Raw genomic sequence first — 15,406 nt, forward strand, 5'->3', positions numbered from 1 at the left:
GGTCATTCGAATTTGGTTGAGTGAGCAAAATTCGTTCGAATTTCGAATATCAGTGAAAAACATTCGAAATAATGACATTGTTTCATTTACGGGAATTTTGGTCAACAAATCTTGGTGATGATGAAGAATTTGATAAATTATCAATTTGTGTGGCGAATATTGATAATGAACCGGATGGATTTGGTAAGGATATTTGATGTCAACTTTGTCAACTTTCATTTATGTTGTTTTTGCTTTGTTCTTGTTTGTTGCATAGACAAAATAATCGTCGGAAGTTTCAACGGTATTGTTCGTATATTCAAAATAATATTGAATAATAATAATAATGATCAGATTAAAACGAATGAACAAAATCTATTTCAAATATCTGATCAATTATTGGAAGTTGATTTCAAAAATCCAATATTACAAATTGCATCTGGATATCTGTTGAATTCGGCAAATGTACAGTTGGCTATATTACATCCGAATAAATTATGTGTTTATTCAATTTCGTGTAATTCAACTTCTTTTTATCATCACCACTGATGCAACTTTCTTTAACTGAATTTTTGTTTCTCTCATTTTTGTTTTCTCACTTGTAGCAACATCTGGCGTAACAGATCATGGAACATCATACAACATTCTACTTATCTATGAATTGGAATTTAGCCATAAAGCCGTCAATATGTTGATTGGACCATTAGGACAAACAACTAAAGGTAAGGGCAAAAAAAACTTTTTGAAAATCTTTTGATTTTTGATTGATAATTTTGTTTTCTTCAAAAACAACAAAAACAAGGCAAAGATATTATCTGTATACAAAATATAGAATCTACATTTGAATTTTATGAAAATGAAACATTTTCATTTGGTTATAATTGGAATCATCGTCAAACCAACAACAACAATGGATTGTTGAAGAAATTTCCAATAGATTTTACCTATATTCCTAATCGTGATTTTATTATTATTGTTGATGATTTATATACAATTCAATGTTATCAATATCGTGAATTGGCTATGAATTCTACAACAGCAAACAATTCATTCAATAATAATAATGATGGACAAGGAAAAATTTCCGTTCCAGAATGGTCATATGAATTTGGTGAACCAATCATTGATTTGCAAACAGTACAATTAGATCGATGGTATATCGGGATATTGGGTGAAAAAAATCTTTGTGTTCTTCGTGATAATGGAACATTATTTTTTGTGAAAAAATTTGATTCAAATCCAAGTTGTTTTTGTATATTTGGTAATGATAAAAAAGATTCGATAATCATATTGATTGGAACACATATGAACAATATGTTATTGTATCAGAATGATATACTAAGATGGGCAACAAAAATTCCATTCATACCGATTGCTATTCGCCGGGCGAACCTCAACGATATTACCGGCAGTATTGTTTTGCTATCCGATCAAGGACAATTAACTTTTGGATATTTGGGAACGAATCCATCTCTGCGTATAATAGCATTACCATTATTACAAACTAATACCGGTAATAATGAAAAAATTGAAGAAGAATTAATGGAATTGAAAAAAATGATTAATTTTGAACATATGAATAGTAATCAAAATCAAAATCAAATTGAAAATGAACGTGAAAATCGATTGACCGATGGCCCGATCGATATTAATCTAATTGAATGTCAAAAAAATCAACAATCCGAACAACTAATAATGATTATTGAATTGATACCAATGAAAACAATTTCCAATGTAAAATTATTATTACATCAAAATGATTTTTATTTGATTGAACCGGAAGAAATTTTAATCGATAAACTTGATCAACGACAACAATTTCAATTGCGAATTCAATTCAAACATGAAAATCTTTTATCATTATCAACAAAAATTAAATATTCAATAATGTATACAATGGATAATGTATCAAGAATTATAACGAAAAATTTATTTATTCCATTTGAATGTTTAGTAAAATTAATATCATCATCAACAACATCAGCATCAACAACAACGATGAATGGTGGTCGAAAATATTCGATAAAAATTATGTTTACAAAATCATTATCATCAACAACGGATAGTAAATCTACACAGTTATTATCAAATCTTTTCGGTGATCTTTTTCAAACAAATCATTCAAATAATTTTTCATTTTGTTTTGAAAATTATGAACAAATTCATTCGACAATCAAAATACAATGGTCAGAATCGAATGTAACAATTATTGTTGAAAGTAATGATCTTGGTGGTCTTTATATAACGTTGCAACAATTATTTTGGCGTATTTCGATGAATAAATCACCAGAAACCAAAAAAATTGAATCAATTCAAATGAATTTCAATCTAATCGATCAACTGCAATTGGCCATTAGTAATCGTATAAACAGGAAAAATCAAATGAAAAAAATTAAAGATGAAATTTCAAAATTTTCACAACATTATCGTGTACTACAAAAACGTATATTAGTCAAATCAAAAGATAAAACACCAGCTTCATTGGATAATTTTTCTAAATTATTAACATTGATACAGAAAAAAGTAAGTATTATTCAATGTCGTTTCAATGTTTGTTTTCATTTTTGTTTTTGTTTCTCTCCTTTTAGATAACCAAAAACATTGATAATATTATTCATTTGGAAAAATTAATCAACATTTGTAATTATCATGTTTGGACAATACTAAATATTTGGCGATTAATATTAGAACAAGGACGAAAATCAAATTCAACCGATTCACTGGAAAAATTTTCCAAATTAATACAAATTTATCAATTATCAAATTTTAATAATGATTGGGAAGAATTATTTCTGCAAAGTATATTGGAAATATTTCAAATGAACAAAGATTTAGTTAAAATGATACAGATGATTGAACCAAAACAACAACAACAACAGCAACAAAAACAAAAACAACAACAAAATGAACAGAAAATTTTACTAAATATATTCAATCAGATTCATGAAAAATTATCAATCGATTTGATTTCGATTGAATTTTCAAATTAGAAAAAAAAAATTTTTTGAAAAAATTTTTTGAAAAAATTTCAAAAAATAAAAACAAAATAAAATGACATTAGATGGCAGAAGTGTACATTTTTTCTTGATAAACTTACACGGTATAAACTGTATAGGAATGAGCCGCTTCAATCAAATATTGAAAGAAAAGAAGAAGAATTATTGATGGAAGCAAGCAAGGAGATACAACCACGCTATTTATACATTGTTCATGTTACACACACACTGCACAGCAACACACACAACAATACCCAACGAATATGGCGCTCACTCAATTTTTTTTGTTTTTTGTTTTTTTCATTGAATTGAATTGAATTGAAAAGAACCTGAACCTGAAGAAAAAGGAAAAAATTTCATAATATTTTTTGTTTTATGCAATTTTGAACATTTTATTTTAAAAAAATTATCAATCAATCATGGAAGTTCCAATTGAATTCGAATCATCATCATCGACAACAAAACAGCCAACAACAACATCAACTGTTTCATTGAATAATGATAATTTGGATGAACAAACCACCACGCCAACAACAATGATAATGGATATATTACCAGCGACAGTAACAGAACAACAACAGCCAGAATCATTACCAAATGAACAGATAATTATCGATACAATTGTTACCGATAATAACAATCAAGTAGATCAATCATCATCATCATCATCGATAAAAGATTTAGCTGTTGAACAATTATCGAATACAATTGAAATACCACCGGCAATCATGTTGGATTATGGTGAAACATTAACATTTACAGGTGAATATATGGAAAGTGATGATGGACAAATAATTGCAACATTTCAAAATGAAAATGGTGAAAAAACAGAAGTAATTGTACAACGAACAAATGTTCCAATTGAAAATACGGCTAATGAATTATTGATTCAATCTAATGATCAACAGCAACAATTAGAAACAATAAATACATTAAATGTTGTTTTAGATCAACAACAACAACAATCATCAACAACAGCAATAACCGAACAATTACCTTTGAATAATCATAGCGAAACAATCGTTGTTATTGATCAGAATCCAATTGATAATATTGCAAAACAACAACCGATTGATTTTCAGCAGGCATCAATTTCATTAGTAGCAGTTCCTACTTCTGAAATCAAATCAATCGTTGAACAAGAAGAAGAAACGAAAAAATCCCAAGAAAATCATGAACGTGAAATGAAAAAAGATTCGAATCAAAATGAACAACAAATTACTATTTCAACAGCAAAAGTACCGACAACAACAGCCGAATTAGTTTCCGATAAAAAAATATCTGCCGATTTGTTTGGTAAATTAAAATCAACAACAACAACAATTGAAAACAATGGAAAACAAGATCTCAAAAATATTATCAATAATCAGAATAATAATAAAATTGCAGCATTTCAATTATCATCATCATCACAATCGATCAATCCAATAAAATCGTCAACAATCAATTCAAAATCAATTGAATCACAACAAACAACAAATAAAACAAAGATGCAAACAAATTTATTTAATAAATTGAAAAAATCAACAAATGATAATCCGCCAACATTTAATCAAACAAATCAATTATCAAAATCATTAAAAACATATAGCCGTTCGAATATTGTTTGGTTAAATATACCGGCTGAACATAAAGAACAAACACCAGCAACGATAGAGGAGAATAACAAACTAACAACAACAATTGAAATTGTTGAAGATAATAATAATAATATGGATAATGATATTGGATCGACAAAAATGTGGTATCCCCGAACGATAACAAAAACCAACCAAGACAAACTTCCAACATCATTATCATCAACAGCTAAATTCAATCAAATACAAACAACAAATAAAATTAGTGGTGAAATAATAATGAATAAAAATAAAATATCCGATACGGTTAAAATAATGATGAATAATAATAGTAAAGGTATAATATCAATAAATTCAAATAATAAGACGTTGGAAATATTGAAAAAAAGTGGATCAATTGAATTGGCAAAAAATTTGGATAATAATAATAAAGATAAAAAAGAATCTGCTGTACGTACACAAACTAGATCTTTGAAATCGCAGCTTGTTAATCAAAAAGAAAAACAGCCAGAACAATCATCATCATCAACGTCATCGATACCGTTACAACAACCAAAAAAACGTGTATCATTTCGTAATATACCATCATCACCGGTTAATAATCTTCCGAAAGATGTTGATATACCAATGGTATCGGATGATAATACTCAAAAATCAATTTCTGATACAAAATCTAATACAAAACCGATTGCTGCCACTATTTGTACTCCAATCACCAATGAAGATTCGAATGTTGTTGACGTTGTTGATTTTAAACGAAAAGATCGTCGTTCAACAAATGATTGTTGTGATTATCGAATTGGTAAAAAACAACAATTAAAAATATCTATTCGAATACAACCGGAATGTCGTGATGAACCATTATCATCAGCAATGATATGCGATATTTGTGATTATCGTACACAAATTGTTGATGCATTTCATTCACATAAAAATTGGTGTTGTAAACGTTTTCGTTCGAATCAAAAACATCATATTACTAATAATAATAATCAATCACCAACGAAAACTATTGTTCGAAACAATTCTTCACCATCATCATTGACAAAAAATAATAATGAATCAGTTAATCGACAATCATCAAACCAAAATACTGGTAGCAGATTATTACGAAAACGTAAAGCAGCCGAAATCGATGATAATAATAAAGATGAATTAGAAGGGAAAAAAGTTAATCTAAATGGTGGTGGCGATGGGGTTATTCATAATGAAAATAATAATTCCATTGATGACAATGGTTCGATTAATCATGATCAATCTGTAAACAATGATGAAATGGACAAAAAAGAAGAAAATAATGAAGAAAACATTGAAGAAGAAGAAGATGATGAGGAAGAAGATGATGAAGAATCAAAAAAACTTGATGGATTTTCAATCAAAGATATTGTTTGGGTTGAAGTGAAAAAAAGATCCGGTTTATGGCCAGCATTAATAATCGATATATCGATTAATGAACGAAAATTAATATTAAAAGCAATTGATTATAATGGAAAAAATACTAGGTATGTATTGAATGTAATTTGATTGTAATTTGTTAATTTCTTTGTTTTTTTTCTTCTTCTTCTTTTGAATATAGTTTTAAAGCAACAACCAAATCGGTTGTATCGCATGATCGTTCTGTAGTGAATAAATTTCTAAAAAATCATCCAAATGAATCACGTACCGTACAAAAAGTTGAACATTATCTTCGGAAACGTGCATTAGAAGATGAAATAAATCCAATGGAATTTTTTTTCGAATCAAATTCAATGAAACAAAATTCAATGAATAAATCGAATGAAATTTCAACGACAAATAGTGGTAGTGGTGGTGGTGGTAGTATAAATAAAAATTCATCAATGTCAATCGATGGTACTATTATCTATCAATTTATTAAAGAAGGTTCAGTTGATTCATATTTACGATCAATTCATCAAGGCCGAATACAGAATAGTCGTCATAAAAAATTTTTAGAAAAACAACAACCGGAACAACAGAATGAAAACAATATTGGCAGTGAAGAAGAACAATTACATTTTGGTCCGATAAAAGATGAAGAACAACGTGATGAATTATTTAGTCATCTATCAAAATTATATGAAGATTGTTTAAAGAAAAATAAACAGGAAAAATCTGATGAAATGATTGGACGATATATTTATTCGGTTTGGATACCTGAGGTAATAAGATTATTGATTAATAATCTATGTTTCTAATGATAATCATTCTTTTCTTTTTTTAAATAGGCTATAATCAAAGCAATTAGTAAAAAATATCAAATAGATTTGAAAAAAGCTGGACAATTATTTGATGATGAATGTCAAACATTGAAACAAAATTGTAATAGTTTAAATGATTAGTAGTGTTTAATATATTGGATTCGTTTTATTTTTTCTTACCATTCTTTTCATCATTATCATCGACATCGACATCATTCAAAATTTAGCATTACTTATATGAATTCTTATCTGTTCTTTCGACATTTCATTTCGTGCATCAATCATGATCATCATTTTTCAATCTTTAATTTATTGCCATTTTGTATGGATTATCATCTTCCTGAAAACAAAAAACAAAACAAAATTTTAATCATGATACACACACTTACTTTCCCTCCCCCGTATTATTATTTCAATCAAATTTTATTAATATATTCATCAATTTTTTTCTGATTGTTTGTATTTGCATTTTTTTTCTTGACAATTCAAAAAAAATTTATCCACTTATCTTTTTCACAACACTTGTATTTGAAATCATCATTTGTCGTTTTATTTTAAATTAAAAATGAAAAAACAAAACAAAAAACTTGTTCGATTCGAATTGCTGTTCATAAATTCAATGATTGAATGGGGAAAATGTAAACATTGAGAAAAATCAACTTTTTCTTTTTTTGTTTTGCAATCTCAAATCTCATGATGTTATCGGTGTTATGATAAAAATTTGTTAAATTTCGTTTTTCGGTTGTTTCGGTGTCTTTTTTCCCGTAAATTATGTTTGTTGGTAGTTATTTTACAAACTATAGATTTAATCGAAAAATTCTACAATTATCATCTTCATTAGTAAAACAACGTAATCATTTTAGTATGGATTCGAATAATAATAAAAAAACAAAAATTGCTGTCATACAATTAACATCGAAACAGAATAAAGATGAAAATTATCAAATTGCAGAAAAATTAATTAAATCGGCCCGAGATGATGGTGCACGTATGGCTTTTCTACCCGAATGTTTTGATATGATATGTCCAAGTAAAAAATTAACAATGGAAAATGGTGAACCAATTAATGGACCAACCGTTCAACGATATCAAAATTTAGCAAAAAATTTAAATATTTGGTTATCGTTAGGTGGTTTACATGAAAAAGTTGTTCCCGAATCGAATGATGATAAACGTTTGTTCAATGCACATATTATTGTCGATCAAGATGGTCAAATTGTTTCGATTTATCGTAAAGTTCATCTATTTAATCTGGATATTCCAGGCACCAGACTTGTTGAATCAGAATTTTCTCGACCTGGAAATGCAGTTATCAAACCACCACAAACACCTTGTGGTCGACTTGGAATGGGTATCTGTTATGATGTTCGTTTTCCTGAATTTGCCATTTCTTTGGCTAAATCTGGTGCCGATATTCTAAGTTATCCATCATCATTTACAATACCAACCGGTAAAGCACATTGGGAAATATTACTTAGATCACGTGCAATTGAAACACAATGTTATGTTGTTGCTGCCGCTCAAGTTGGTGCTCATAATGAAAAACGAAAATCATATGGTCATGCTATGATTATTGATCCTTGGGGTAAAATTTTAACCGAAATCAATGATGAAAAACCTGGTTATGCTGTGGCTGAAATTGATTTTGATTATTTGAAAGAAATTCGTCAACGTTTACCTGTTTGGAGTGATCGAAAACCAGAACTATATGGTTATATTCGTCCAACTTATAGCGAATCAATGAATGATTTGGTAACAAAATCCGAACAACAACAACAACAATCTCATCTTGATTTGGAAGATTTTCGTTTTGGACCAGATGCAATCGTGAAAACTTATCAAATATTTGCAAAAACATTTTATTCAATTGCATTTATAAATCATCGACCAGTATTACCTGGTCATGTTTTAGTATCACCATTACGACCGGATTCAAAACGTTTATCCGAACTAAATAATGATGAATTATTTGATCTATTTCAATTGGTACAAAAAGTACAGAAAGCAATCGAACTGATCTATAATGCTGAAGCATCAACCGTTGCCATACAAGATGGTAAAGATGCTGGACAATCGGTACAACATTTACATGTTCATGTTATACCGAGAAAACAAACAGATTTTGGTGGTAATATTGATCAAATTTATCAACATTTACAACAACATGATAAACAGGATAATCCATTAAATTTATGTTTATTGACCAACGATGAAATGAAAAAACAATGTAACATCTTGAGAAATTATTTCTAAAACAAAAAAAAAATATTAAAAACACTTTTTTTTATTATTATTGTTATTTTACAAATTATAATATTATGGTTTTAACAATTTAAATAATGAAAATAATAAAAATAATAAAATTATCAATGAGACGATAAGAGAGAAAATTGTTTTTCTTTACAAATTTCAACCTGTTTCAATATCTGTTTGATTCGTTGTCGTAGTATGTTGAAATTTTTTGTAGGCATTAAATTTTTGGAATTTTTATCAGTTTCAATAGTAAAATGATCGAAATAATTTTGTAATAATTTTAAAAATTGATTTGAATTTTAATTGGGAAATTTTTTCCAAATTTTCAATTGTTGAACGACGAAATATACAAAGACCATCCAATAATGATCGATGTAAATGTTCATAACGTTTTAATAATCTATAACCATGAAATAGGCCAGATTCATTATCGATAAAAATAAGTTTATCATCATTGTTGGAATTTTGTTGTTGTTGTTGTTGTTGTTTTAATAAATTATGTACAGGATTTTCCATCATTTGTGGATTCCAATTTTCATTAATCATATTATTAATCATACGATCAGTATTACCAGTCAAATAATCAAATATAATCAAATCAGACCATTGTATGAGGTCGGAAATTGTTGTTGTTTGATTTTGATTTAAATCATCATAAATCGGATATAAACGTTTTGATTTCGAACGAAATTGTCTAGGAATTAATGTTGGTTTTAAATTTTTCAAATATTTTGTCAATACAATTGTTTTGTTTGTTTTCCATTTGGTTTGATTATTTGATAATAGATTGGCAATAGATTTCCAACGATCATTTACATTATATGTAATTAATGTTGTTGGTAAAACATTTGAAATCTGTAGAATACGTGCCAATAAAAATGAATAATATTCACCAAAAATTTGTTCATTATTATGACGATAACGTGCACAGATTTTATCACCTTGATCAGTGATTAACAAACGATTTTGCATACGACCACAACCGGATTCGAATCGAATAAATTTCGATTTGGATATACTGTCAATCCAATTGATAATTTCATTATCAAAATCATTATTCGAATTGGTTGATCGATCAATATTTGATGACCAATAGATTTGATCTTCAATCAATTTGGATGAAGCAATATTTTCAGTCGAATCAACAACAACAACAACAACAAAAACAATAACAAAAATTAACAATAATAATGATGACATTATCACAGATTTTTTTTAAAGATCAATACACATAAAACGTTCAATTATCATATTTTTCTTTGGTCACATTATTGAAATTTTGAAGAAGAAGAAAACATTCAAAACTGATATCATGTTCTTGCATTCGAATCAAATGATCAAATGAAAAAAGTTAGCACCTTTCGAATGTTGAATATGGTTTATGTTTTTCTTCTTTTGAAATTCAATTCAATTCAATCTACACCACCTTATTATATCGTCAAGGTGTGCGTGTGATTTCTTCAAAAAAAAAGAAAAAGAAAAAACATTTGAAAAAAAAATATTCAATTCATTCTCACCTGACAACGATGACCAACCACCACCGAACACAGGCAGAGATTTATTCTCAAAATTTGTTTGTATGTCGTTATTTGGACAAAATCTTTGCTTTTTTCGTTCTTTGGCTTCGGTTGTTTATGATTTGTTATATGATGATTTTTCAAACACCACACACACACACATAGAATATTTTAATCTAACACGCTCATTTCAATTTGGAATTAAAATTGTCGGTCTTTTTTCTTCACAAAAAAAAATCAAAAAACAAAAATTAATCTTACTTGTTTGCATTTGGTTGATTTTGGCTGTTTCTTCTTCTTTTTCGTTTTTAATTCTTATTTCTTGCATATTACCTGTTTTTCGTCGAACCTTGGATACGTTACAATGTGAAAAAACACCGAAAATGCACGTATAGTGGGGTAAATCAAGAAGAAAAGATTTTTCCCCGTCGTTTTTTTTCTCAAAAAAAACTTTGACTTTGATCTATTACCCATTCATTCATTCATTCATTTCATGATAATAAATAATATCGATTGCGCGTTTCATTGTCACCAAAAAAAAAAAAAAAAACTAAAACGAAAATAAAGAAATTGAAAAGAAAATTTTCAAAAATTCGGGTTGATTCACCAATTCGAACGAATTGGAAATATTGAACCAAACAACAAACAACAACAAAAGGAACGGTATGGGTCAAAATAGAATCGAATATTTTTTCTGAATCGAATGTCTTCCTTCTTCGGTCAAACAAAAGTTTTTTCCTTTTGCTTTTTGTTGAATTTTTCAAGTTGACATTTTTTTTCTCAATTTTCCCGATCCGATCATTTATTGAACAACAAAAAATTGAAAAATTTGAAAAAAATTCAAATCGACCACCGAGATAAGATTATTTTTTCAGGTGTTGTTTTCTTCACTTCACTTTTTTTTTTTATTCAAAGACCACCATCATCATAATCACCCTTCTTTTTTTTCTCACCATTCGAAAAATTTCACTCATTTTTATCTCTCGTTTGAAAATCGTTTTCAAAATTAATTTTTTCCCCGAAATAAAATATTATTTTTTTTGTTGTTGGGAAAAAACGCATATTAAAGATCAAAAAAAATGAAAATGAAAAAAATTGAAAATTCCATCCATTACTTCAGTAGCAACCGGTTAATTTTTTCTAATCATGAAACGTTTTTTGCTGGTCGTTACCATCATCATAATCATCATCATTGTCGATATGGTTGATGATCATCATCATCACAAAGTCAGTGTCAAGATTAATAATAATAATTAATCGACAACAGAAGGTAACCGATTTTACCTTATGGATTTTTTTTTCCATTTGAAGAAAATTAAGTGTTTGTGTGAGAAAAAAAAGAAAAGATTATCAGTGATGTGTGTGTGTGTGTGATTGCCATTATGACAACGACAACGACGACAACGAAGAAAAAGTGAATTGAAGATTTTCTTGTTTTTTCGAAACGAAACGAAAATTCAGGTATGAAACTCCTCCTTGACAAAACGACTAAGATGCTGATCAACATCATCATCATCATCAATTTTCTAAACACCTAAAGATTAATGGGCTTCAACTTTTTTTTTTTTTTGGTAGATAGATTTATCAAATGCCGTCTTCATCTTTATCTTACTCGCCTATATGAAGGTTCAAGGTAATTTTTTCTTGAAAAAAAAATAATCATTTTTCAAGTATCATTTGTTTTTAAATTAAAAAAAAAACAACAACAAAAACATCAAAATTCTTTTAATTAAATGATGTCAAGTAAAAAAATAAAAACCAAAGAATACCGACCAAATTCAAATGAAAATTGAATATGCAAAAAAAAAAAAAAAATTGTTTCATTTCAAATTTAACTTTGGGGTTGAAGGTCAAAAAAGAGGCCATTTCCAACTGTGTGTGTTTGACCCGGATGGTTGTCAACCAATCTTAGTAGTAGTGGTGGTGGTGGTGGTGGTGATAGTTGGTATATACTATTTCAACAACCAACATTTCTTAATTATGGTGGGTGTTCATTCAATCATTTCATTTTTGTTCGTTGTTGAATGAATGAATCAATGAACATCTGTCGTGTTTGGAAAGCTGGCTGGCTGGCTGGAAAAAATTATTTTTCATTTTCAACAGTTATTTTATCACCATGGTTGGTTCGAACAGATTGCAGAACAGCCAGCAGCTAACCGAATCAATCAAATCATCGATGATCAGGGTCATTGATTGGTTGGTGGGTTGGTTTGGGCACGTGGCCTTATCACCCGAAGACTTTTAACGGAATAACACAGAGAGAGAAACAGCAGATGCTATTTGAAAAATCAAATTTTCAAAACCAAACTGAACGCGTGTTTGTTTTCTCTCTCTTTTTGTTCATCAAACATATTTTGGGTTCGGTGGTGGTTCGATACAAAATGTATTTTGACGCGTGTCTGGCTCATGGCTTTTGTCATCAAAAAAAAACTAATAAAAACGACAGCTGCTGCTGCTGCTGGTTGTTGTATTTGGATCAGATTTAGGATAATAAGTAGCGTCTGGTAGTTTTTCGAATGAAAACAAAAACAAAAAAATCTGTTGATCTCATCATGACCGTTGAAATATTTTCAGTTTTCCATCATTCGATTTATGATTGTCGATTAGAGCGGACGGAAACTTTCTTTTAAATTTTTGTTTGCTTGAAAAATATTATCATCCAACAAAAACGAAATGGTTATTTATGAAAAATTATCACCAATTATGGCAATGATGAATCAACGTTATTTTCATAATCGTAGCCAAAAACGTTTTGGTATTTGTTCAAGTCCTGGTTTTGAATTTGTATGTTTGTTTTTTGGTTCTTTTTTGACTAAATGTTGGCAATTTCATCATTTTTTTTTCTTTTCTTTTGTTTTTTCATTTTCACCATAGGCTTATTACGAATCACCTGTGCAGGTTTGGCTAAATGAACTACAATCATTAACAGAAGTTGAAAGTCTAAGTGCATTACAAGCAAAATCCGTTGCTACCACACCAGAATCATTTGAAGCATTATCCATACGTAATGCCCAGATATCCATACAACAAATTCGTCTGAATTCAACATTGATTATTGATGAATTAGATTCAATAATTGATTCATTACCTGTTTATTATGATAATGGTCTTTGTTATATTGAAGAAAAATTCCAAGATACATTTCAAAAAATACAATCATTAATTGAAATTTGTAAACGAAAAGGATGTGATTTTATTGTCAATAAACAATTATCTACAGATGTTATCGTTATTTGTGAACAGACCATAAAATTTATGAAAAATTCCATTTGGAAACAGAATAATAATGTTAATAATGCACAAATTGAAGCAAACGTTCGAAAATTAAAAGAAAGTTTTGGTGAATTGGTTGATGTTACCATTAAGAAAGAATCATTGGTAAGTTTTTTTAATTTGATTTTTCAAAATGATTTTCTAATTTCTCGATTTTGTTTCGGACAGATTCTTGTTACCTCCTTGAATAAAAAAACTAGTCGTCTTTGTTTAAAATGGTCATTATTAGCATTATGGCAATTGACACAAAATGATCCATATATGTGTCGTTTGTTCATTGAAAATCAAAAAATTATCAATTATCTATTGGATATTGTACAAAATTATTATAATATTTCTCTGGATGATTCAAATCATATAAAAGCAGCAGCATTACGTGTATTAACATATTTATCAGCTAATCGTGATGCAGTACAACAAATTCTGCAGGAATTTATCAACAATAAATATTTAATATCAATATTATTGAATGAAAATAATGAAGAAGAAATAATTCAAAAAGAAATGGTTGGATTTCTTGTTCAAGTAACCACAGTGTTTATTGATAATAATAAAGATAAAATAATCGTCAATAATAATGATGAACTAGGAAGTTTAAATGGAAAATCATTAATAAATGAATTGGTAAAAGGATTAACCGGAATATTGAAAACAACAACCAAAAATGATCAAATATTTTTAATGTCTTGTGCTGCATTAGCTAACATATCGTTTATGAATACTGATTCTTTAATCAAATATGATACATTAACCATTGTATTGAATTCGATTCGACAAAGATTTGAATCATCAATGGATCAATCATTATTGAAAGATCAAATAATAACATTATTGGCAAATATGTCACAAAAACATCAATTAATTGTTGTTAGTAGTGGTGGTCTGATATTTTTAATACAAACATTATTGGCTATCGATATTGATAATAATGATAATCGTACGATGGAAAGATCAAAAATATTATCAATCGAAAGAATACAGCAAAAAATTGCCGTTGCATTAGCACGTCTGGGTAATCATAAAAGTACGGCAAAAATTATCTATAAATTAAATGGTGTTTCCAAATTAATACAACTATGTAAAGAACCTAAACAAAGAAATTATAGTGATACAGTATTATTAGCATCAATTGCTGCATTAAAACGCTTGGCACAATCAATTGGTCGTTTACCATTTAAAGAATTGAATGCATTAGATCTTATTGATTCGAAACTTCAGGATATATTCATACAATATTCAATTAAAAATGAATCATTAGTTTGATTCCATTTCATTCATTCATTGTTAAATTATCATTATTCATTGTTATTGATTTTCATTTGTTGAATTCATAAATAAAAATTCACTTTTTTTTCTCTATTTTCTTTGAAATTTTCATTAATTATTTAACCAACGAACGAAAATGACAAGTGATGGGATTAACCAAGGAATTTGATACGATTCGAATGTTTAGAAGAAAAAAAAACTATTAGGATCGTTCGTTGTCATTGTCATTTTTTTGGCCAACAAATTATTGTTTACATTGAATACAGGTGCCTATTTTGTATTCAACAGAATTGTATAACCATTGTTCTATTATTAATAGGGCCAAAATTATTATTATTGCACGCGTT

The 15,406-nt window shown here is 28.3% G+C and overlaps 5 protein-coding genes across 7 annotated transcripts; 4 read left to right on the forward strand and 1 right to left on the reverse strand.

The window, feature by feature from the left end:
* The first annotated feature begins 41 nt into the window (after positions 1-41).
* BBS9 (Bardet-Biedl syndrome 9) lies at positions 42-3,045 on the forward strand. The gene is made up of 5 exons (XM_027342894.2): positions 42-183; positions 257-496; positions 585-701; positions 782-2,502; positions 2,568-3,045. Exons 1-5 carry the CDS (start codon positions 72-74, stop codon positions 2,967-2,969), a joined length of 2,592 nt encoding a protein of 863 aa, XP_027198695.2. The 5' UTR covers positions 42-71; the 3' UTR covers positions 2,970-3,045.
* A 196-nt stretch (positions 3,046-3,241) lies between these two features.
* On the forward strand, positions 3,242-7,279 carry LOC113792921 (uncharacterized). Its single transcript, XM_027342884.2, has 3 exons — positions 3,242-6,054; positions 6,129-6,711; positions 6,778-7,279. The coding sequence occupies exons 1-3, from the start codon at positions 3,395-3,397 to the stop codon at positions 6,889-6,891; spliced, it is 3,357 nt and encodes a 1,118-aa protein (XP_027198685.2). The 5' UTR covers positions 3,242-3,394; the 3' UTR covers positions 6,892-7,279.
* A 125-nt stretch (positions 7,280-7,404) lies between these two features.
* NitFhit (ntrilase and fragile histidine triad fusion protein NitFhit) lies at positions 7,405-9,123 on the forward strand. The gene has a single exon (XM_027342885.2). The coding sequence runs from the start codon at positions 7,522-7,524 to the stop codon at positions 9,001-9,003; it is 1,482 nt and encodes a 493-aa protein (XP_027198686.2). The 5' UTR covers positions 7,405-7,521; the 3' UTR covers positions 9,004-9,123.
* Positions 9,017-11,081, reverse strand: fj (four-jointed box kinase). The gene is given in 3 exon segments (XM_075825060.1): positions 9,017-9,302; positions 9,304-10,461; positions 10,521-11,081. Coding segments are annotated over 2 exon segments (1,086 nt in total). The 5' UTR covers positions 10,204-10,461; positions 10,521-11,081; the 3' UTR covers positions 9,017-9,116.
* A 495-nt stretch (positions 11,082-11,576) lies between these two features.
* On the forward strand, positions 11,577-15,152 carry LOC113792920 (protein inscuteable homolog). Of its 3 annotated transcripts, none has more exons than XM_075825058.1 (5): positions 11,577-11,981; positions 12,096-12,153; positions 13,095-13,304; positions 13,395-13,898; positions 13,962-15,152. In XM_075825058.1, exons 3-5 carry the CDS (start codon positions 13,194-13,196, stop codon positions 15,054-15,056), a joined length of 1,710 nt encoding a protein of 569 aa, XP_075681173.1. In that variant the 5' UTR covers positions 11,577-11,981; positions 12,096-12,153; positions 13,095-13,193; the 3' UTR covers positions 15,057-15,152. The 3 variants fall into 3 exon arrangements, with proteins under 3 accessions (XP_075681173.1, XP_075681174.1, XP_027198684.2); XM_075825059.1 differs by having other exon boundaries at positions 12,100-12,153; XM_027342883.2 differs by lacking the exons at positions 11,577-11,981; positions 12,096-12,153 and having other exon boundaries at positions 12,214-13,304.
* The last annotated feature ends 254 nt before the right edge of the window (positions 15,153-15,406 follow it).

This window comes from Dermatophagoides pteronyssinus, unplaced genomic scaffold (genome assembly GCF_027571235.1).
Source record: "Dermatophagoides pteronyssinus isolate colony J.1.1.1.1 unplaced genomic scaffold, Derpt_VIB-CSIC_2022.12 sq0003, whole genome shotgun sequence".
In the NCBI taxonomy this organism is placed as follows: domain Eukaryota; kingdom Metazoa; phylum Arthropoda; class Arachnida; order Sarcoptiformes; family Pyroglyphidae; genus Dermatophagoides; species Dermatophagoides pteronyssinus.